This window comes from Malaclemys terrapin, chromosome 3 (genome assembly GCF_027887155.1).
Source record: "Malaclemys terrapin pileata isolate rMalTer1 chromosome 3, rMalTer1.hap1, whole genome shotgun sequence".
NCBI lineage: Eukaryota > Metazoa > Chordata > Testudines > Emydidae > Malaclemys > Malaclemys terrapin.
In genome coordinates, this window is record NC_071507.1 from 56407544 (window position 1) to 56431991 (window position 24448).

The 24448-nt window shown below is 43.3% G+C and overlaps 1 protein-coding gene across 1 annotated transcript in view; it reads left to right on the forward strand.

The window, feature by feature from the left end:
- Positions 1–24448, forward strand: part of ALK (ALK receptor tyrosine kinase) — a 570631-nt gene that overhangs the window by 493649 nt on the left and 52534 nt on the right. The window contains exon 12 of the mRNA XM_054022041.1: positions 13669–13831. Coding sequence (XP_053878016.1) covers positions 13669–13831 — 163 coding nt within the window. The remainder of the gene's footprint in view (positions 1–13668; positions 13832–24448) is intronic.

Here is a 24448-nt window from a genome sequence, read left to right on the forward strand (position 1 = left end):
CTTATCCCATGACAACATCCCTACCACTAAGATCACATAGTCTAAACAGGCAAACAGTCCAGTGCAGACACAAAGCACCAGATAAGGTTGCTTGATCACACAGCAGTGTAGATCCTTTTATTTTTAATTTTAAAAGTGGCCACTGTTTGTGTAGCAGATTCTTGTTGAAAGGCATTGTGTAAGAAGCTTTTTTGACAAGGATTTCTCAGGAGGAAAGGGTCGTGCCAAGAGCAAGCTTGTCTACATGAGAAGGTTGCACTGATTTAACTAAAAGTGTCATTTTAAATAAATTTCATTCAACCTGTGTCAGTGTGGACACTTATTTTTGTTGAAAACAGATTTATTCTCAATTGTTTTAAAATCAGTTAGGTACCAGTTTAAGCAAAATTGAAATACGTCATTCTTAAACTGTAATCGTTGTCCAGCTAAAAGCCAATTTAAATTAAACCAGTGCAGCTTTATTGTGTAGACAAGGCCAGATTGTGGGAATTTCAGTCATAGGAGGAGACGCAAAGTTGAAAGTGGCAGAAGGTTGCAAAAGGTCAATGATGAATTATTAACACAGTAAACAAATGACTAGCCCGGAAACAGGAAGAAACAGAGATGGGTCTCTGGGTAGGCAAAAAGAGACAGAAGGAAAAGGCCTTGATGGCAGTACTGACCGTGATTAGGTTTTAATCACAAGATTTCTGATGCTCCTGGACAGGCTGCAAATACCATACAAATAGCCTCTCTTCTAATATTTCAGCCTCTCTTTCGGTCCCAATCACAGTTCAGAAATGCCACAGCAAATGACAGATCACCAAACAACAAAACAGTGATTTTTTTTTTTTTCAAGTCTCACTACTTGTTTCCATCAGCTGCTGCATGATCCAATTTTCTCACCTGGCTAATGTCAGTGGGTTGCTTTGTGATTTGGGCTGAATTGTCTTTTTCCTTCAGCTTCAGTCTTTCCCAGGACAGCTGATACTTACAGGGATTTTGCAGTTTGCATCAGAGAAAGTTCTGCGTAGGATACTGCGCCGGTGTTTCTCGGAAGAACTCTGAGTCATATTAGTTAATCAGATGAAGGAGCTGAAAGGAGCAACGGAGCAAGTATTAAGCAGAAGAAAATTGCATTTGTTGGCTCTTCACATGCAATTATACCAACTGAACCACTGGCATAATGCAATAAAGATGTCTGCAGAATTGCTTTTCCATATTAAGCAGCAGTAAACTCAGTGAACAAGCAGCTCCCCCCTCAAAAGTAGTATGCAAAGTAGTGCTGGAAAGTGTGTTGAGAGTACAGTAGTAGTGGGGGTGGTGGACACAAATCTGTAGACACAAATCTTTTACACTATCTAGTCCTTCACATTTGCTTTCCCCCAGGGGTTAAACTGAGGAGGAATAGTGGTGGCACTGTACTCAGGCTACGTCTTCATTGGGGGGGGAGGGTCAATTTAAGATACGCAAATTCAGCTACGCAAATAGCGTAGCTGAATTTGACGTATCCGAGCCGACTTACCCCGCTGTGAGGACGGCGGCAAATCGACCGCCGCGACTCCCCCGTCGACAGCGCTTACTCCTACCTGCGCTGGTGGAGTACAAGCGTCGATTTGGGGATCGATTGTCGCATCCCAACGAGACGCGATAATTCAATCCCCGAGAGATCGATTTCTACCCGCCAATTCAGGCAAGTAGTGAAGACGTAGCCTCAGACTACATCCACAATGCCAATTCAGTGGCATGCCCCTGCTGAAATCATCAAAACATATCGCTGTGCAGTTATATTGGAATTACTACTCTCCAGAGTTACCCATCTAGTTGAGATGAATTGGGCAGTTCACACTTTTTAGACCTATGACTTAATGCTGTCCACTCTTTTATAAACAGCTTAAATTCTGCAAAAATTGGTTTGATTATCAGGGGAGGTTTTCGAATAGCCATGCTGACTTGGTCCCTGTTTTACCCTCTGTTCTTTTCTGTTATCCTTTGTGGCTTCTTATTAGATATGGATAAGCTAATTCCAATAAAATAAGAAACATCTCTCATCCAAAATCTTCACTCCAAACTCCATCTCTTTTTTTAAAGTTTGTTGTTTGTTTTTGTTTTCAGGTGTGTTGAATTTTTAATTGTTGTTAATTAATTGGTTAATTTTTGATTAATAAATTTTTTGACTCCAGAAAATAGCACGAGACAAATTGTTCTTATGGTGGTTCTAGCTCAGCCACTCACTCAGGAGATTTCCAGCCCAGCTTTGCCAGTGACGACAGTTCAGAAAAGGTTGAAAGAAGAATCTGAGTTTCTGAGTACTTCTGTGAAGCAGACCTTTCAACCATTTGAAGTTCACTCATCACCGCTACTGAGGCGCTGTCTGTTGATTTGAGAAGTATTTTCAGGTCTTCCTCTGCCTTTTTCGCCTTCCTCAGAGGACTGCTAGATTGAAGAGGAGTGGTTGGTGAGGGTGGGTGGATGGATAGAGATTGGTACTATATAAATAGCTGAGAGGTGGGCTAGCTAGACTTTCCTGTAATGATACCAACATCACTAGCAAAATTTGCTTACTTCCACATAATGCAAAACACAGTATTCACTTGTCTTTTTATGTCCCATTAATATATCACTACTTAGGCTACGTCTGCACTACAGAACTTACAGCGGCATAGCTGTACCGCTGCAGCTGCGCCGCTCTAAGGTCTCCCATGTAGCTGCTCTATGCTAAAGGGAGAGAGCTCTCCTAACGGCATAATTAAACCACCCCCAATGAGCGGTGGTAGCTCTGTCGGCAGGAGGGTGTCTCCTGCTGACATAGCGCTGTCCGCACCAGCACTTTTGTCAGTGAAACTTGTGTTGGTCAGAGGGGTGTTTTTTTCACACCCCGATCAACAAAAGTTTTACCGACAAACGTGCTAGTAGACATAATGATACAGAGGCCTAAAAATGTGAGCAAAGCCAACGCCGCTCTTTAACACCATTTTTTCACATCTTGCCCTCAGTGTTAACCCATGTCACTTTTAATGCTGGAAAAGGTAATGGCTGCAGGTCTCACATTACCAGTCACCAAGTCACTATTAAACCACTGAATGTAAAGCAAAATTGAAAAGCTTCCTCTTTTCACAGTATTAAATATATTTCTTACGAATTGATGCAGTATATTTTGTCTGGATGCTTTCAGCGCAGAATGACCACTGGAATGAATGGGAGTGAGTAGCAAAAATCTCTCATGCACTGAGGTGAGGATGTATTGCTCCATGTTTTATGATGTGTCACTGGCGGCAAAATGTTAGTTAGGATTGAGCTAGGCAATCCGGCTCTGCTGTAAGTTCCTGCTTCAGTTGCTTGGTGAAATATCAGAGGGGATTTGTGAATGTTTTCACAAATACTTGGAGCGTATTAGTTGTTCTGTGGTTTGTGGCATCATATTATTTGTTGAGCAACAGCTGCTTCAGAGGAAGGTGCAAGAAGATCCCTGAAAGACAATTACAAAATTACCTGCCCACCGGTGAAATTGTTTTCTAGCCCTTCTCAGTTAGGGTATATCCACACTGCAATTAAAAACCCGCGGCTGGCCCACCCCAGCTGACTCAGGCTAAGGGGTTGTTTAATTGCAGTGTAGACGTTCAGGCTGGTGCTGGAGCCTGGGCTCAAAGACCCTGCAAGGTGGGAGGATCTGAGTGTCACACTGCAATTAAACAACCATGGAGCCGCGCAAGCCCCAGTCAGCTGGCACTGGCCAGCCGCAAATGTCTCATTGCAGTGTAGATTTACCCTTAGTGATTAACCTTTGCCCTGAAGCATGAGAGCTCATACTCCTTATATGTATATATGTATTATTATATCTAACATTAAGTGTGGATGGTCTCTTGGCCTTGATATATTGTAACAGTGAATTGCATGGACTGTTTGTTTGAAAAATATTGAAATCTTTCAGTAATGCATTACACCTGAATTCTGAAATACAGATAAGGATGTGGAGCATGTGGGAACAGTGAATTTGTGATCATCTCAAGGCTGAATAAATCGATTTACCCTTAACTTAAGCTGGTTTGAGCCAACAGATGCCAGTTAATGTATTTATGCCTTTGAGGAATGGCTAAGATGCTTATTGCCATTTTTGTTACACTTGTTTGGCATATTTGTGAGCAGTGAAATTGCTTTTCACTCCAGCAGAGCAAATATGTCTCATTCTTTCTTCCTCTGAGTCCCATTCTTTGATAAAGTTACTCTTTAGAATGCCTGCGTCTGTGCCACCTTGAGCTGTGTTTGTGCCCAACCCACAAACAAATTGTGAACATTGAAAATCCCATGGCATTTTTTGCCAGTGTCAGGAGGTGCTACCCTCTGCGGCCTGGCTGAATTCCAGTTTGGTTAATTACAGTACATTACCTATTAGAGCTGTGTGGGAATCAGAATTTCCCTCCTGCAGAAAATTTTGCATTCCTCTACTCGCGCCCCCCCCCCAAAAAAAGTTTCAAATTTTAACAAATCAGATATGTGACATTTTCCACGGGAAGGACATTTTCGAAAAAAAATCCATTTCCAAAGAACCAAACAGGAATTTTTCAAAACTTTCTGGTCCAGCAGCTCACCAAGTGGGCTCTTGAGAAGCCTGGAAACCCAGGGAGCCTAGGTCCACAGTACTCCATCAGGCAGGTTCCTGCAGAGGTGGGGGAGCTGGCAGGAAACTAGGCAGGGCCTGCCAGGTTTCCATTGCAAGTTTCAAGTCCTACAGAATATGAGGATTCTGTCAAAGCAGCATTTTCTGTCCAAAACCTGTTCAGTTGGAAAATTTTCTACCAGCTCTAGTACCTAGATATTCCCTGTGCAGTTTCAATTTATTTACAATATTCTTCTTCACTTCTTATACTAAACAGTTGCATGGATTTGCTGTGAGCCTTTAACCAGCTGCTATGTTTCATTTCTGGAATGGCTGCATTTCATTGGTGTATGTTTGATTTCTGTGCATATAACATATAATAATTGGTACACTATTTGGGGGTCCTTGTGGATAAAAAGCACTATAGACCTGGAATATATCATTATTGTTAGGGATGCTGCTGATTCAAACACCAATGGAAACATAAGTGAGCACTCGGGAATTGTTAGAGATAGAAAATGGGATTATAAATGCTATATTTGTTGCTACGTAAAATTAAAAATATTGAAACAAATATATCTACGGGCAGATGCTGAAATGTTTTCCTCACCTTGTGAGTGTACTTTCTGCACATGCATGCACACACGCTCATATAGGGCTGAATTTAGGGGCAGACGACCCAGGCAACTGGTTTTTGTTGTTAGTGGCAAAAGGGGAAATAGAATGTTTGAAGTAACATATTTCAGGTATTCCGTATGTGGATTCATTTTTCACTAACTTCCTAAAATGTTCTGGACCTTTGTAGAATCTCGTGGAACCTTCCAGACTTTCTGAGAACTACGTTTTCCTTGAATCTCCTAGAATGTTGTTAGCCATGCCCACGCAGGTATATAAGGGGCAGGGCGTCGCCAGTCAGTCAGTGAGATATAAAAACAAAGTGAGAGCCCAGATGGGATATTGTGAACCTTGTTTTATTGGGTAATTGTGAAAGTGTACTTGTGTTTTAAGACTTGAAGAGTGTAAGTAGCGACTAATAAAGAACATATTTAATGAAATGCCAGAGATATCTATCAAACACAACAATATAAAAGAAATACTGTTACTTTTCTTACCATGCTTAACACGTAATGTTTGATGACTTTCTAATGCTGCAGAACATAGACTTTTGCTCTCCCTTATACTGTCTGTTTCTCCCAGAGAAAATAAAAGATGCCCCTGAAGAAGCCTTCAGGAACTCAGCATAGGAAGCAAAAATCTCAATTGTAATCTAGTTTGCAGCAAGGGCAAAATTGATGGGAAAATATCTGAAACAGAATAACATACACCGGGCTTTAGGCAGTAGCGATCATCCCAGTGCAGAAGAAATCGAGGAGTGAAGCGTAAATGATGGAAGTCCTATTACTAAGGAATTAGCAGATTTACCGGACGATAAGGAATGGGCATGTGAGGAAAGTGATGGAGAATCGTCCAGTTCTGGCAGCATAGAGGAGAGTGATGATAAAGAAGAATGTGGCTCACAGGAAAAGGAGAGTAATGACAAAGAATAACCTGGTTTACATGAAAAGGAGAGAAACAATAAAGAAGAATCAGCTTTGCATGATGACAAAAACAGCAATGAGAAAAAGTGTACACTGCAGATCGAGACATCAGATCCTGCTTTATGGCCAACAATCCTAAACTCTGCCAATATTGATCGTACAATTTTGAACAGGCCAGGCAAAACTGAAGACATGATATTTCCAGTAAATGAGCAGAAGTGACACTTCTCAAAGTCACACTGCAAAAGAGTGCTCAAAAATAGTGAGAAACTGAATCAGCATTGGCTAGTCTACTCAAAATCAACTGACAAAGTGTTCTGTTTTTGTTGCAAAATATTTGACAAGAATGCCAAATCATCGATTGCACTTTCTGGGTACAATTACTGGCATAACTTAGCTAATGTTCTGAAGCAACATGAAAAGTCACCTGGCCATTTTATGGCCTACTCCAAATGGGTGGAGGTCGAGTCCAGGCTCAAGCTGAATAAATACATAGATGCAGAAAACCAGCACATTGTTACTGTAGAAACCCAGCATTGAAGGAGCATGCTTGAGCGTCTGATCTCAATTTTCCTCTTTCTCGCAAAGAATAATTTGGCTTTCCGGGCTCGATGGATAAGTTCATTGAACATAATGGTAATTTCCTCATTTTTTGTAGAATTCCTTGGGAGATATGATGACGTCACACGTGAGCACCTACATCAAACAGTTTGTAAAGAAGCTTGGACCATTACTGGAGCAAAACAATTCAAAACAAATTGACCTTATGGCAAGGAAGGTGTTTGATAACATATTGATATGGCTTGCCAAAGCAAAGTACTATGCTGTAATAATGGACTGCAGTCCCGACATTAATCACAGTGAAAAGATGTCATTTACAATTAGATTTATTGACAATGAGATTGGTTATATCCAAGTACAGGAACACTTTATCCGGTCTGTGGACAACTCTACTGGAAAAGGCCTAACAGAACTATTTATGAATGTTTTGAATGAGAGTAAAATAAAGCTTCAGGATGGCCACAGCGAAGGCTATGACAACAGTGCGAACATGAAAGGAAGAAACCATGGCATCCGGGCAAAGATTCGGGTGCTGAATCCAAGAGCTTTCTTCATGCCATGTGGCTGCCATTCACTCAACCTGGTTATGTCAGATGCAGCGTCATCATCTTTAGATTCAGTACCTCTCTTTGGAGTACTGCAAAGGATATACGTCCTGTTTTCAGCATCAGCTATCAGGTGGAAGACCCTCATGGACAATGTTACAAATCTGACTGTGAAGTCACTAAGTGACACTCGCTGGCAGAGCTGCATTGACAGCATAAGGCCAGTGAGGTACCAAGTGACTGAGGTTTACGATGCCCTGATGGAACTGGAGCAATTGAATAAAGCTGAGACTGGAATCTGAAACGAGTGCAAAGCCTGACAAACTAGATCACTGACTTCAGTTTGCAAGGTCAAAGGCAGGAAAAGCGACCTTTTTGAACCAAAGGGCTAGGTTTAACATTCTAACGCTGTCACCTACTGTAACACTCACTGTTTAATACTGGTCCACCCAATGTTGGTGCACAGTTCAATTTCTTGATGTTAGTACATTTCAGTTATTCTTAAAATTTAAAAAGTTTCTATCAGCTTAGGAAATGAATTTTTTTATTTGCTTATATATGGCATGAATAAATACAAATTTACAGCTCCTAGCTTGCAAATTTATTGTCTTAAATGACAGGGATAAATCATGCCTGCAAATCGTACATCAAAATCGTGAAATGGGCTACAAATGCAATAAAAATAAGGTATTCAAAGGTTTAACAAATGGGGGGGAGGCGGAAGACACTCCTCGCCTGCCCCCCAGGGTCTAGGGACGGCCCTGCACGCACATGTACATCTATTTAGGAGCACTAGCCCTGGTATATGCGCGTCATAGACTGTAACCCCTCCATTTTCAGATGACAGAAGCTTCATACCCAAGGCCCATTTGGATAAATAGATATTGGCCTGTGAAAATTCTATTGCCTGCACATGCTAGGATTAGAATAGTTCAACTGTGTATGCAGGCTGGTGAGAGGCTAAGACCCCACTGTAAAATCAGGTCCAGAATCTTTTTAGCCTCTGCTCCCAGCCATAACTGTTTAGATCAGGGGTTCCTAAACTTTTTGCTGACACAACCCCTTTTTAATAAAATTGCCTCCCAGGAGTCCAGAGAGCATGGAGGATGCCATTTTGTAGAGCAAAATTGTGTCCTCCATGCATCATGACTTCACACGCACCATCCATGCGAGGTCATGCTGTGCGGAGCAAAATGGTGTCCTCCACCCAATAGGAATCACCATGACCCCATCTTCTGAGGGCAGGACCCCATTTGTGGTCACGATCCACAGTTTGGGAACTGCTGGTAGAGATAGTTGACACTAATGTATGGGATAAGAGGCTAAGGTTTGATATTTTCCTCAGCGTATGTTTGTCAGGTCACTAATTGGCATCTTTATTGGCATTCTTAGGATAAGGCTAAGCACTGCAAGAGACATGGAATCTGAGCTATAGTCTCACCCCAGCTCCTTCTGGCTCAGAGCTCAGGCACATACGTTGGAGGCAGGGTGGCTGGTGAAGTTTAAAGTATTAGTTGCTCTCAGTTAATCTTCATGGTGATGGTCAACACAAGGGTCAAGCGCCACTTAAATCCCACTTTAAGACTTCAGAATATGGCCTAGTGAGATTTAAGTGACGGCTAGATTTGCTGGCTATCTGCACCAGGGAGAATTCCACCCGCTGTATATTGTCCACATAGTCAGACAAACGCTACACAATCTTCCTGGCAAATGTTCATTTGAATTTTTAATTGCATTTGTTTTGGTTGCACTTTCACTTCTTTGGTGTTTGTTTTCTCCGACTATTTGATGGGTCAAAGGTGAGTATTGGCCAAAACAGACAATTTTAATAAAATATTGTAGAGTTTTCACAGAAAAATAATTTTTAATTTGTAATCATGATTAATTATAATGGAAACCCCATTCAAAGAGTTAATGCTCATCCAATCAAAGAACAAGTGTAAACATACCACATGGCCTTTGCATGCAATCAAAACATTAATTTTAATGCTAGCAGACAAGCTACAGGCCAAGAATTATTCCCAGAAATTACTTGGCAAATAATTTTGAACAATAAATAAGTCTGAGAAATGACAGTCCAGTCACAGACAGGAAAAAGAGATTAATGATTGTATAAATTATTCATTATAATTTATAAGCTTGGCTCTGATTCTCAGTGCAGTTTTTTATTTCATTTTTTTCTTAAATTGAAAGCTTCAGTTTATTAACCCAATTAGTGGTCTGATCCAAGATGTCTGAATCCGGTCCAGAGGGTACAACAGAAGGTCCTAAAAATATAGGCCTAAATCTTCCAAAGTGACTAGTGATTTTGCGTGCCTCTGTTATTGGGTGTCCTGGCTTTCAGCGTATTGGCGCTCAGCACTTTCTGGACATCAGGCCTCTTTAAAGTATCCAAACTGGGACCCAAAATACTTAGTCACTTTGGAAAATTTAGACCAGAATATATTACTTTTTGGCAGGACTGGATAATTATGGTTTGCTGAAGGTACTACCCCATCATGCATTGCAGAACAAAGGAGAGTTGTACTATATGTTACATGACTGCATCACAATTGCGTGCAAGTGAAAAATGCTATGCTGCTATACCTGTTGCTTAAAGGGTTGTGTTTCAGTATTGCTGTTTCATCTGTGGAGTTCAAAGTTGTGTTCAAAATTGAATTACTCTAAACTGCCATGACATACAGCAACCTGTGGAAACAGGTTTCTGAGAGGTTTTTAATGGCTCGTGTAGAATGTTGCAGTAGTTTCTGGTACCAGGGGGAAATCAATAATACTCAGGGAGGAAATAGCCACTTTTACTGGAAAAAGGCCGCTTCTGAGGTTGGATAGACATTAGGAGAACCTTGGAAGCTTGTTTTGTTATTTAAGACTTCAAGCAAGTGCTGTATTTAATACATTTTTAGATCAATGTGGGTTTGTGGGGGAAAAGTCTGAGTTTAGTCTAGATCCAAACTTTTTGAGACCCGTCGTCCTAATTTTTTTAAAACCAGGATCGACTTCCCCCCCAGGCTACATTCTGTTCCTGCTTGATCCAGCTGTAAAGTTGGACTGGCCTTCAGTATCAAACAAGAAGGAGATTCTGAACTAGGAGGAAGAATGTGGTTCATAAGTCACTACAGTAGTGATTAAGAGGGAATACTAAAAACAGCTGCAGTGGATATTAGGAGAAATCCTGGCCCCTTTGACGTTAATGGCAAAACCTGTCATTGACTTCAAGGGAGCCAGGATATCACCCATTACGTTTTATATGCAACTCATCTTCATATGTATACGTTTCTTCAGAAAGAGAAAAGATCCATAAAAATTAGAGATGCAAAAAGACCTATAATATACCAAGCAGCCGACCCTCAAGGGCCAGTGCAGGATTGGTGCCTCCACTGTATGTTCTTGAGCTTTATCCACACTCGTCCAAACTCTGGAAGAGAGGAGAGGAACTTCCACTTAGTTCAGAAAAGCTGTCAGACCTTTGGCTTCTTATCGGAATTCCAAACTTTTGAGACTCTGGTTATTAAAAATTCATCAGGTTTGTATAACAAACTTCTTGTGATTTAGCCTTCCCCAGTCCTCCAGCTTTTTGGAGATCGATATAATAGGAGGCTCATAGGAGAGAAAGCACAACATTTTTAGTTAACTGCACAAGCACTCAGTTCCATCTGAGTCAGCTGAGGGCTCTGGAAACCTCTAATCCATACTGAACACAGGTATTAGCATAGTCACTCCCACAATAGCATTACATCACCACCTTTAGGGCTTGTCTACTCTGTTCCTAAATAATTCCATGTGCAGACAGATTTTCACCAGAGAGATAAGAGCTGTTGCTTATTATTCCAAACTAAGATGCTCACCTGCCCATTTTACTAAGCGTATGCTTCAGTGCAGCTGGCTTAGCTCCCTGGGATATTACCATGTTAAGCCACTATGATAGCTGGAAGGAGAGGCCTCAGCTTTCTTTCTGGCAATGAAGCAAATGAACACAACACATTTCTGGTGTAAGACTGTCAGTATTTGAAGGATCAGATCCACAGAAGCATTGCGTGAAAATTCTGATAAACATTCTGCTTATAAACCATTAGTCCCTGAGATCATATTTTCTGAGGTTCTCTTCCCCCGTTTTGTTTTTCCCCCATTATCTCTATAATCTTCTGATCTATCTATCTAAAATGTTTTATGCTGCTTCCCATAGCTGTAGTATCTGAGCACCTTCCATGCAAAGTCAATAGCAAAGTCCCCAGCAGACTTTGTAGTGTCTTTGGCACTTCTCCCTTTCCAAGGTCGAAACTGCTTGAGACAGGGATTTTTTGGGAGGTGGGGAAATTGGGAGGAGGTTGGGAATAGAAGGGGATATTTATATTATGAGCATCACATATGGTGGAAAGGCTTTCTCAAAGAGGATGGCTTTGCAATGTTTCCTGAAGATGGTCAGACTCTGGATTAAGAAAGTCATCAAGAAAACTGGATACTTTATTCTTAAGGACCTGGTCCAAACTTCCATTGACTTCAATGGGTTTGGAACAGGCCTTAAGCCTAGAAAAGATAGGTGGACAGAGCACTGGAGCTCAAGAGACCTGGATTCACTTCCAGATTTTGTCATAGACTTCCTGTGTGAGCATGGGCAAGTCAATTAATCTATCCTGTGCCTCAGTTCCCCATCTGAAAATTGGGAAAATACCTCCCTATCTCATAGGGGTGGTTTGAGGATAAATTCTGTTAATTGTGAGGTGAAAAAAGCCGTATTTGTAGATAGCTCTTCTGCACTATATATCTTGATCCCTTCTATGTCAAATCCCAAACAGCTGCTGTGATAATAAATAATTGAATCTCACAGCTTTACAAATGTTAATGAATTTAGCCTCACCGCAGTAGTAGTATTATCCTCCCTTCCGCCCCCCCCCCCTTCCCCCAGGAAACTCCACCAGTAATAGCAAGAGTGGAATGGCTGGCATAAACCACCTAGTGGTGTTTTGACCATCCTGTCTAGACCAGCTCTGGTTTAGATGGCAGAGTGGTTAAAATACCAGCAGCCAGTCTAAGCTAACACTTCCTCTGTTGCTACCACCAGTGCAGCTGCATATGTTGTAATGAATTGGTGGGAATGTTGAAAAGTAATGCCACTGCAGACACAGCTAGAAGGGTGAATTGGCTTGCCCACAGTCATGGTTACAGATATTTCAACAAAATGTTTTAAATCTTTCATTTTTAATGACAGTAGAATCTTACTAATGGAATTTACTGGATTTTATGAATTAGCATATAAGTAAAGATCCCAATAGAGAAACCAAGGACACGTGCATCAAATGCAGTTTGTCCATTTAGTTTTGATTATATATAATGCTTTAGAGTACACTAGCAAATGTTGCATATATAATTTGCCAAACTAATGAGGTCTTAATAATCTAAGGCCTCACAACAGTGCTGGCTCTGGTGGTGAAACTGCAGAGAAATGGGGAGGTATTGCAATTTCATCGGTGTGAATTATGAAGTGTGAAGATTCTACTGTACAAATCTATGCACATAGGGCCAAATCCCCATCTGGTGAAAATAATTACTGTGGAGCTATGCTGATTTCTGCCTGAGGGTCTGGCAAATAATGTATACAGCTGAATTCTGGTTATATCAATCTCAGTTATCTCAAACTCTCTGTTATCTGAAACTGAGCCATGATTGCTTGTGTATTAATTACAGTGAAAATTCCCCAATTATCCAAAATCTCAGTTATCCAGAATTATTCAGTCTTCTTATTCAGGCCCCAATAACCTGAGTATTGTATATTCTTATTTAGTAAACTACAGTACAGTAGCAGAGGGGTAAATTGCAATGGTCTAGTTATTAATGGATCACACATTATTCATGGTCCAGTGGACAGTGCACTAAACTTGGATTCTGTTCCTCATTCTACTATTTACTTGCAGTGTGACTTTGAACAAATTACTTTGGGTACATCTATACTTACCTCCGAGTCCGGCAGTAAGCAATCGATCTTCTGGGATCGATCCCGGAAGTGCTCGCTGTCGATGCCGGTACTCCTGCTCCACAAGAGGAGTACGCGGAGTCGACGGGGGAGCCTGCCTGCCGCGTGTGGACCCGCGATAAGTTCAAACTAAGATAGTTCGACTTCAGCTACGTGAATAACGTAGCTGAAGTTGCGTATCTTAGTTCGAAGTGGGGGGTTAGTGTGGACCAGCCCTCTGCCTCCCTGTGACTCAGTAAAAGAGAGGTAATATTCCTCATTGTGAGGCTGGGGACTACAGAAGAAAATCACTGCATAAGTGCTAAATATTGTTATGATGTGCTAGATTATGAGGTGCCTTGTGAATGACTATCCTTTCTCCCTTAAAAACAGATTCCACAGATTCTCCTCTTGGTCCCAGTCCAAAGAGGAGAAAGTAAAAGGAAGAACAGTGAGACTGTCATATATTCAAAGTGTATTTTACATGTTTCCTTATTTTAGATCAGTGGTTGTTCACCACATGTGGTGCCAGTGGACCGCAGGGACCCACTCAGACCCAGTGCAACGACGCCTATAGGAACTCCAATCTCAGTGTTATAGTGGGGGCTGAAGGAATTCTTCAAGGTGTGCAGATCTGGAGAGTGCCAGCAACCAATACTTACAGGTGAGAGATTCTGTCAGTTTCTTGACATGTCACTGACAAGATTGAAATTTCTCCCTCATCTCCAAATATGTCCTGAGCACATCAAATGACTGTTCTCAGAATATTAGAACTTGGCCAAATGTGGATGGATTTTCATGGGAACAGCAAAAGGCACATCTCTGACCCAAGGGCTACTATCCTGCCAAATTTCAAGTTTGTGATCCAAAGAATGGAGACACAAGAGTGCTTCAAATAAGTGGTTGGAGAAAAAATAATGGCAAAATTGTCTGTTTTCCCTACTTCATTTTGAGTAATAGCTGAACTGTTATGCTGAAACTTAAAAACAGCCTGAGGCAGAGACCAAGCATGGGAAATTTCAGCTCAAATTATTACAGTCTGGCAACGTTATAAGCAAGTGGCAACAGGGGCTTTATATGGGAAGTGATGAGCAACCTTAGCTATATGCATCACTATCAGTCCTACCTCTAATTTAACAGAATCATTGAGATGTGCACATACCAAAATTGAATAAACTCTCCAGGGCAGGAAACATATGTATTTTTTTTGATCTGCGAAGTGTCTATCCACCTCTGAGCCCTGTAAAAACAATGATAATAAAAAAGAAAATGAGAGAGCAAGATTGACCGCTCAAGCAGTTGCACATACATGTGCTCTAACCACATAGGCAAACTCCGCCATTGCCAGCTAAATGACATTAATTTCACACTGATTTCTGCAGCACTTGCTGAATTAACGGAACTGCTCCATTAGTTCATTGAGTAGAGCAGACCTATAAACCCCGGATTAGGTCTGACATCCCATCCACTTGAGAGCAATAATGTGTGTGCAGAGGTCAGCAGCCCAAAACTACCCTCCACCAAACCCGAATTGGTGCTCAATAACCCAAAGCACATACACATCCCACTAATTTCAGTGGAATGATGGGCAGCACAACAGGTACATCAATACACTAACGGGTCAAATTTGGCCCTGAATTTTTTGATTGCTATAAACAAAATTTTATGAAATGTACAATTTAAGAAATTTTTCCACACTTTTTTAACAAATAATAATTCCCCTACAGTGTGTGCAATGGCAGGTTTGTGCTAGTGGATGAGACCCCAAAAGTGGCGTTGAATAGTAACAAAGGTGAAACTGACTTATCTAAGTTTCCTTCTTTCATTGCCAGAGCTGAAAGAAGTGCAAACTGGTAAATAAACATATACATAGTGTAGGGCCAGAAAGATTTTTTTTTTTTCATTTTAATAATCTACGCTGTAGCTTATAACATAAAGACAATTTTTTTAAAACTTAAATGACTTACTACCAGATACTTTTAATAACTGTGTCCCTTTCTTTTTCTTCTGTGAATTTTTATTGATGTGGATATTTGCTACCCTGAACTAATTGTGCTTGTTAGTGTGACCTTTCCAGGCTTATGCAACAGGCAATTCTGCGACAGAAGTGATAAAATTAGCAGTTTAAATTTAACAGGCCTGTTTAATTGGCTACACTCTAGTCAACAAATAGATAGTCAGACATGGTTCAAAATAATTTAATCAGGCTACTACTGGAAAAAAATAGTTGTTGTTCCTTGATAAAAGAGCACAGTCAAAATTGAGCCTACTGTAACTAAACAATAACTATCGATTTCTTTTTAAACAGAACTCTCCATTCAAATCAATTATTCTGCAGTGGATTTTTAAGCAGAACTCCCCTCTGAAGATAATGGTAGAGTTCTGCTTAACACTCATTGACACATTCTGATCTTCTATTATTTTTAAACTTTTTTGTTTTTATTGAAAAGGATTTATGGTATTGGGGATGCATCTCAATCCTCAATATCAGGACACCAACAAAATAACAGACAGCAGCCTTGTGAAATTGACTAGGCCAGGCACAAAATCTGCTTGCGCACCTATTACCATGAGGATTGATGATAATGAAAAAAAAAAACTAATGATGTTTTACTCACCCATCAAAAAAAAATGACTTGCCCGGGGTGTGTGGGTGAGTAGAATTTTTCAACGCTGGCATACAGTGAATATGCATATAAAATATAACCCCAAAGAGGTGAAGCAATAAATTAAACACATAAAACTGACATTTCTTTAATACCACACAGCCCAGGGAAGATCCAAAATTCTGCAGCAACTACAGGCTGATTTTGCCGCATAGTACAGATTGCAAGTAGCGCTAAAATTACAACTCGTCAGTGTAGATACCTGTCTTCTTCCATGTCTGTAAAACCCCAGCACACTTTTAGGGTGTGTGTAAGTAAGTAATGGCTAACAAACTAACTTGGTTCCTGATCTACAACTGGAGTCAGATGCTGTTCCGCACCCCTTAAAGATGCAGCACAGAACTCGCAGCCAATTGGAATGTGTGTGTGTGTGGGAGGGGGCGCTATGGTGGGTTCAAACCATCTTTGTGCCCTTCTGATCTTGGACTTCTGCAGGAGCTGGAGCGGCCCTCAGCATAACCTAGATGGCCCTGGGGACATGTCAAGTTACGACAACTTCCCAGGGCTGCCCAGAATAGCACTGCATGCCGCATCCCTGCCCCTGATATATCCCTCCCGCTCCTAACCCCCAGCATCCCCGCTGTTCAAGGAGGGTCTGTAGAAGTTAGCCTTACAGCTGTCTGCACACAGCCTGCACCAAGAGAGAAAAGACCCTCTGCTGGATATGGGGCTTTTACAGCCACTTTCTGTCACTCCGGGCCTTTCGTCCAGTGTGAAGGAGCAGGAGCAGGGAGGAGGCCCTCAGTCCTGATATTGATCTATCTAATACATATTAAAAATCCGCTGGGCACTTTGGACACAAGTTAAAATGTATTTTTGTGACACTCTGTTCTCAAGACACCCAGATCTAAACCATTGCGTTTCCTCTCAGCACCAGCGAGAGTGAACTTTGCTAGAGTCAGCTCCCTGCCACATCAGTCTGTCTGCTTCACCAGTCAATTCCTCAATACTCTGCCAGTCTAAACCTTGATTTGTAGGTAACAGTCACTGAACTCCAGTTCCTGTGTTCCCCAAAGATGTCTCCCTGACGTGTCCACTCACTCGCTTACAGAAATTACTAAGTTCGCTGCCTACAAAGAGACAATGTATACACCTGTCTGTTAAGCTAGATGAAAACTCGAACTCAGTTCATTATAGCAACACTAAGGTAACTTAATAATAAAACAAGAATAAGTTTATTAACAAAGAACAGAGATTTAAATGATATTAAGCAAGAGAAAAAGAGACAGGTTACAAACAAAGCACACTTTCTAGTGACAAACTTAATTTTAGCAAGTTACAAACTTTTCCTAAGCACTTTTCTCACTTACATCAAATTCCCAGCATGTTTAGCCTTTAGACTAGGGGATCCAACTTTCACAGGCTCAGAGGGTGCTGTTCCTTAAGTTCCCTAAATGACAGATAACTAGAATGTCTTTTTGCTCTCCTTATATTGCCCAAAGTCCATTGTCTCTGCCTCAAGAGCCAGGAAGGCGTCCTGGGGAGCAGACTCTATCCCCTGGTGTGCTTACTAGGTTGTCTCCTTCCCCGCTCATTGGCTTGAGAGCTTTGTTTACCTTATATGTAAACATACTTTTGTTGTCCTCTGCCTGTAATCAAGCCGGCCAGATAAGTAAACCCACATTCCTTTGGCTAGGGCAGGTTGGCTGTATGCACTGCCTCCCAAACCACATTTTAAGACCATATTTCCAGCACAGATATAATTCTTTGTACACAACCTGTACTTGCATCACAAAATGATTTTCAAGGACCAGCATGTCACCAGTTGACATATGATACCTTCCATGACATCTTTTGGATACATATAATAAGTGTGTTGGGAGTAGTGAGTGTGTCAGGCCTGATGTGAGTGACGGTATAGTGGGCCCTTTGGCATTGAGGCATTCCCAGGGTCACAATTTACCAGAATAAAAACAGTAGCAAAAGGATAGTTCAGCCCTCGGCAAAACTCCCCTCTGACATGAACAGCAGCCCCCAGCAAAGCCCACCCTCACCAAAGTTCTGAATAAACAGCTAAGCCTTGCAGCCTGCCCTGAAGGTCAACAGACCGGGGCTATTTCAGTTCAAGACCCTAATGGGCTTTCCATGTGAGCAAGGAGAGCTGGATTTGGCCCCAGTTGGATTTTACACTGCAAAGACCAGCAGCATCAGGCAAAACAAGACATTATGTATTTTATCGTCAGATTTCCTTCTGGAACTTACTATGAAATCTTCCATCCCTTCATCCTCAGGGCTATGGAGGAAAAAATAAGACCCACTCCCATCCGCCATGCACGTTCACCCATTTTTAGAACCACACCCTCAAAGATCCTTTCAGTCAGGTTCACTGTATTTTCCACTCTGTCATTTTAACTGGCTCCTGGCACTTCCAAGTCCCATGTGGGACAGGAATCCTATGAGAGAGGCTATTCTTGATCATGTAGTGGTCCAGCCTTGACATCCTGATCATTTTCCCTCTCCCCAAATCATCTCCATTACTTTCTCCACGCTGCTGCTTATGTGTGGAATGGCATCTCCATCCCCAGTTTGCTGAGCCACTGTCCTCTCCTTTCATGTAGATCCCCCTAAAGACTCACATCTTCCTCAATGTGCACAAGTCATGATATAATAAAAGCAAAAAGGAAGGAAGGCAGGAAGGAAATGTAAATTATTCCCTCCTCTGGATTTTCTTGCCTGCTGTCTGTCTCTTTTAGGCTTCAATCCTGCAAGCCAACACCCACCCCCTCATGCGCCCGTGGACTCTGTATTGGTGCAGGGATCCATACTATAAAGACTAAACATTCGGTTTGTTTAAATAGCAATTGGTTCCTTTGATGAATGGGGAGCAGCCGTGGTGCTGCATCTGCTGCTCACATTCGCCTGCAGCTTGTGAATGAGCCACTAATGGGGTCTCTTGCACGTTCTGACTTTATTGCTTGTATGCAAAATCTATTCAGATGTAGAAAAATATGGCTCCTAATTGCAGCTGATTAGCCCTGCCAGTCTGCCTTGCTTCATGGTGCACCTCATTAGCCATTACAATGTCCTGCTGCAAATCATCTCAGTAATCTCCTGGTCTGTGCAGCATCTGTTCAGGGGACCCTAGGCAGTGTCCCTCACTTTCTCTCCTGGCTTGGGTACAGCCTTATTGAGGAATGATTGGTTTGGTTACAAAAAGTGGCACCAACGTAATTATGTCACATTCCAAGGATCTCATCTGCTTTCTGAGGCACTTGGCACACCACAGTTGCTTCAGCATCATGCTCGCTTCGTGCTGGCTGCCTCAGAGCAGAATCTCAAAGCCTCATTTTTTCACACTAGTAACTAGCACGTGAAGCTTGGCTGAACGAGCTGCTTAAGGTCCTTTGGGGAAACAGTCCTACTGCAGAGCCAGGGCCATCCTTAGGCATACGCAGAATACACAGCTGCGTAGGACACCATGAAATTTGGGGCACAAAATTGCCCCAATTTTCATGGTGCCCTGTGCAGCTGCGTGCTTCGTATGCGGCAGTGCCGGCGGCCAGCCCCATCCCCCAGCTGGCCCTCCTGTGCTTTCCAGGGGGGAGAGAGGGTATTGCGGGAATACTCCCTCCACCCTGACCCGCTTCTTCCCGCCCCCATTTTCCATCCCTTCTCCCAAGCCCCCTCCCCCAGCGATGGACACAGCCCTGGGGATTAGCGGGGGGGTTGGCGCTGGCAGCATGGGTCAGGCCTACCCCTGCACTAACTGGTGGTGGCGGGAAGCAGAGCAACCCAGGCCACTCCACTCCACTGGCTCCCCACTGTGTCTCCCGCCGCCGGTGAGTACGGGGAGGGACCCCTTTCCCCAAGCCCCCTGCCCCGAGTGACACCGCTGTGGCAGGGGGAGCGGAGCAGGCTGGGGCCGGGTCGTTCTGCTTCCTGCTGCCAGCGCCAGGCCCCCTGCTAATCCCCCGGGCCGCTCTGGGCCTGTGGCCCCCCTCCAAAGCGGCCCCCCACAGCTCCTGCCTCCGCGGCCCTGCAGGCCTTGAGCGCAGCCCAGATCCTCCATGGGGCAGGGGAGGGGGAGAGCAGGTGCTCAGGCTGCATAGGGCACCATAATTGGTAGGGACGGGGCTGTGCAGAGCAGTCCTGTGCCATGTACGGTGCTGTTTCTAGTCCATTTACATGTGGTGCCATTTCAGGCAAAGTTCAGAGCCCAAATTGAAGGAATGGGGATTAAAGGAAAGCCAGTTCTCCTTAAATAAAGTAATTAGATTAGTTTCATTAGAGGACGATACAGCTAGTGGTTAGAGCAGGGAATGAGCTCTCTTGGGTTGCATTCCTGACTCTGCTTGAGGATCATCTGTCACTCTGGAAAAGTGACTTACCCTCACTGGGCCAAATTCCACCCTGATGTAAGTGGTTGTAATGCCACTGAAGTCAGTGGAGACTCATCTGCATACACTGGATTGAAATTTGGCTTTCTGTGTCCCAATCTCCCCACTGCTAAAATGAGTATTGTAATTCATACCTGTCTCACAGTGGGAGTTGCCTGGCTTAGTTCAGTGTTTCTGAAGTACTTTGAGGTCCTTGGATGAATGCTGCTATAGAGGAGCACATTTATTTTTATTATTTTGCATAAAAGAGGGAGGATTTGAGGGATATAATAGTAACGTGACATTTTGGGTGGGTTGTCTGCAGTGGGGGTTGTATCTGGAACATCTGGTTTTCAAAATGTGAGGCTCTACTGATTGAGTTAAAAGCCCAAGGCTGTAGGAGGCTCATCCCTAGAACAGGGTGGGAAATAGGTTTCCTCTCATGGGAAAATTCAGTATTTTTTCCCCATTTTGAATTGGGACAAAAAGCCAAAATCTCAAAAAAAAAAATTGCCATCTGATCATCCAAAAAAACCCCAAACCCTGGTTTGAGTCCATCAAAACATTTTGTTTTAATCATTTTGAAACATTTCATTTCAGTTTCAACCCTTTTTTGTTAAAAAAAAATGTTTACATAAATTCATTTTAATTTTGTAATGAAAAGTCTTTTCTTACAGTCCAAAAAGGAACATTTCATTGTGGAAATGCCAGTCAGGCTATCTTGATGATTTTGAAACTTTTTTTGAAAAAATTTTCGAAACAGGAAATTCTTTGACAGCAATCCTTTCCCATGAAAAGCTTCACTTTCAATGAATGGCCAAAAATATCACCCTTTATATGTGGAGCAGACACCACTCGAGGGGGACAGAGCACCACCTTGAGAAGGTGCGTGCTACACACTAAATATAAAGGTCAGGTGACTGTCTGCCTTATTTGTCAAAGTACACTTGAACTTGCTCCAGCCAGAGTTTCTCTCTATACTCCTTCAGTCCCTTCACACAGTCTTGCCACTGTTGGTGTGAGAGAGCCTTCTCCCCTGCAGCCTCTGTCATCTGGAACAGTTTCCTTGTCTGCTTCCTCGAGTTGAATCTCATATTTATAGACCCTCGTTGTGTTCTCTCTCCCTGTGTTCAACTCTAAAGCTAGCGAGGAGTACGCAGTCCAGAGGAGAGGAATCTCTCTACACAACAAAGTTGTGTTTACAAACCCTTGCTCGGCATCAGCTGTTCTTACTCTGGAGTAGAAGTGAGAGATGCTTGCACTGCTGTTGCCCTGGCTGTACTTGTTCTGTGGATAAGCAGAGGACATCAGTCTTCAGAGTTCACAATCCTGCTTTTCCAAGGAGGTTTTGGATCTTGATTTTCTTAGACTGTAAGATCTTTGGAGCAGACTCCATCTTTTTGTTATGTGTTCATATAGTGCCTCTCACAATGGAGCCCTGATTCCCTGATTGAGGCTCCTAAGTGCTACAGCAGTACAAATAAATAATAATAATTGGCTGATGTTCTTTGCAAGTGTAATCACAGAATCTGCTATTGACAGGGGAAAAGATCAATTCTGTTCCATCTGTAGTTCCTGTGATTCTTCTTAGAAGCTGCTTATCATGTATTTCTTGTACACGGTAGGTTGCAGGGTTGCTACTAGCAGGTCAGGCTTCTGTACCCAATATGGACTGGCCACAGAGCTTTCCTAGGGTTGCCAGGCATCCAGTTTTTGACCGGAGCGCCCGGTCGAAAAGGGACCCTGGCGGCTCCAGTCAGCATCACTGACCGGGCCATTAGAAGTCTGGTCGGTGGCGCAGTGGGGGCCTGGAGCTAAGGCAGGCTTCCTGCCTGCCCTAGCTCCCTGTGGCTCTTGGAAGCGTCCGCCAGGTCCCTGCAGCCCCTAGACGCATGAGCAGCCAGGGAGGCTCCACGTGCTGCCCCCGCCCTGAGGCCAGCTCCACAGCTCCCGTTAGCCAAGAACTGCAACCAATAGGAGCTGTGGGGGTGGTGCCTGCGGTACAAGGGCAGCGCGTGGAGCCTCCCTGGCCTCCCATGCGTCTAGGGGAGGCAGGGACCTGGCGGCCATTTCCTGAGAGCCGCGGTAAGTACTGCCTGGACCCTGCACCCCGAACCCTCTCCAGCACCCGAACCCCCTGCCCCAGCCCAGAGTCCCCTCCCACACCCAAACTCCCTCCTGGAGCCCACACCTCCCAATACCCCAACACCCTGCCCCACCCCCTCCTGTACCCCAAACCCCTCATCCCTCCTGCACCCCAATCCCTCATCCCCACGCCAGAGCCTGCACCCCCAGATAGAATCCTCACCCCTCCACACACCCCAACCCACTGCCCCAGCCCGAAGCCCTCTCCCAAATCCTGAACCCCTTATTTCTGGTCTCGCCTGGAGCCTGCTATCCCAGCCCAGACCTCATACCCCCCCACCTTGGCCCGGAGCCCTCTCCTGCACCCCAAACCCGTCATCCCCAGCCCCACCCCGGAGCTCTCACCCTCCTCCCGCACCCCAAATCCTGCCCCAGCCCAGTGAGAGTGAGGGTGGGGAAGAATGAGCGACAGAGGGAGGGGGGATGGAGAGAGTGGGCCTCAGAGAAGGGGCGGGGCAGGGGAGAGGCCGCGGTGAAGGGGTGTTTGGTTTTGTGTGATTAGAAAGTTGGCAACCCTAAGCTTTCCTAGAGAGAGAGACCAGATCTGTTCACTATAAGCTCCTTTAATGTTCTGCCATGTAAGTCTGAAGTTAGCTTAAATAAGGTATGTTACACACAGTACCACCTAGTGGCTTAACAGTATAATACAGTTTAGCATTCCCTTACATCTCCCCCTTTAAGTTCTACATTCCTTCCATTTACCAAATTTACACTGTCTTTGAAATTCAGAACGGATCAGTCTGTTAAAAGAAGAACAGGAGTACTTGTGGCACCTTAGAGACTAACAAATTTATTAGAGCATAAGCTTTCGTGGACTACAGCCCACTTCTTCGGATGCAGTCTGTTAAGTGACTCTGAATCACACTGGTTTTCTAATTATGTGACTCTGGCTGTCCATTAGTTGCAATGACTGCCTGTAGTTGGTCTGGAATCCTTGAGTCATCATCTTGTTCTGCATCTGCCATCTATAGAGTTTGCTCTGTTGATTGTTTTTTCTGAAGAACAAATTATAGATGTCAGTGGTTCCTGTTGAACTATTCACTGTTGGTCTCAATCACATATGACTGGGGCACTGAATTCTTTTCTTTATGACAGGTGGAGTTGTTCATCCTTTTTCTAAATCCAATTGATACGAACATGGACACCGAGTTCTAGACCTGGCAGTTCTCTGACTGCGTGTCTGTCATCTGATGTAAAATTGTCACTTTTAAAGTCAATAGTCTTTACTGGACTATTCAGTTTCACTCTCCAGGAAGGCTCTATGTTATCACAAGGGATAGATCCCAGAAACAATGGCTTTTGATTGTAATATGAGTCAATTCCCTGACTGCTTTGATGCAGCAAACAACTGCAAAATGTCCATAATTTTGTGCATTTATCACAGCTTATGCCTTTGGCTGGACATGCATCATCTGTTGAGATATGAATTTTTCCACATCTTGTGCATTTAGGCTGTCAGACTTTGGTGTTTGGCTGGAATTTGTGCCTCTTACCTGGCAGTTCTCTCTTTGCCTCAGCGGTCTTATGGTAAAGCCTTGTAGCACTCATGCTGCATCTGACAGGTTTCAGAGTAGCAGCCATGTTAGTCTGTATCTGCAAAAAGAACAGGAGTACTTGTGGCACCTTAGAGACTAACAAATTTAGTTGTTGCATCTGTTAACTGCTTCTAAGCTAGTTTCTTGTTTTTCAAGTTTGGCAAGTTGCTCTTGGTTTTGCTGTCTCACTGCTCAGACTGCTTTGCTATCTGGATAGCTGTGCTTAGGGTTAAATCTCTTCAGTTGTAGCTGCTGTGAAAGGTTTTTATCTGTTAATAACCATCCTGTCTCTGAGGGCAGGTCTACAATACGGGGCTAAGTTGACCTAAGTTACGCATTGACGTTGCGTATCTAAGTTGACGTATCTTAGGTCGACTTATTGCGGTGTCTACACCATGCTGGGTCAACTGGAGAAACTCTCCCGTCACCTTGCCTTATGCTTCTCCTTCCAGTGAAGTACCAGAGTCGAGGAGAGAGCGATCGGCGGTCGATTTAGTGGGTCTTCACTAGACCCGCTAAATCGACCCCCAGTGGATCAATCGCCACCCATCGATCCCCTGGTAAGCCCTGACATTTTCATGTTTTGCAGTTCCAAACTTGCAGTTTTCAGCCAGTGCGT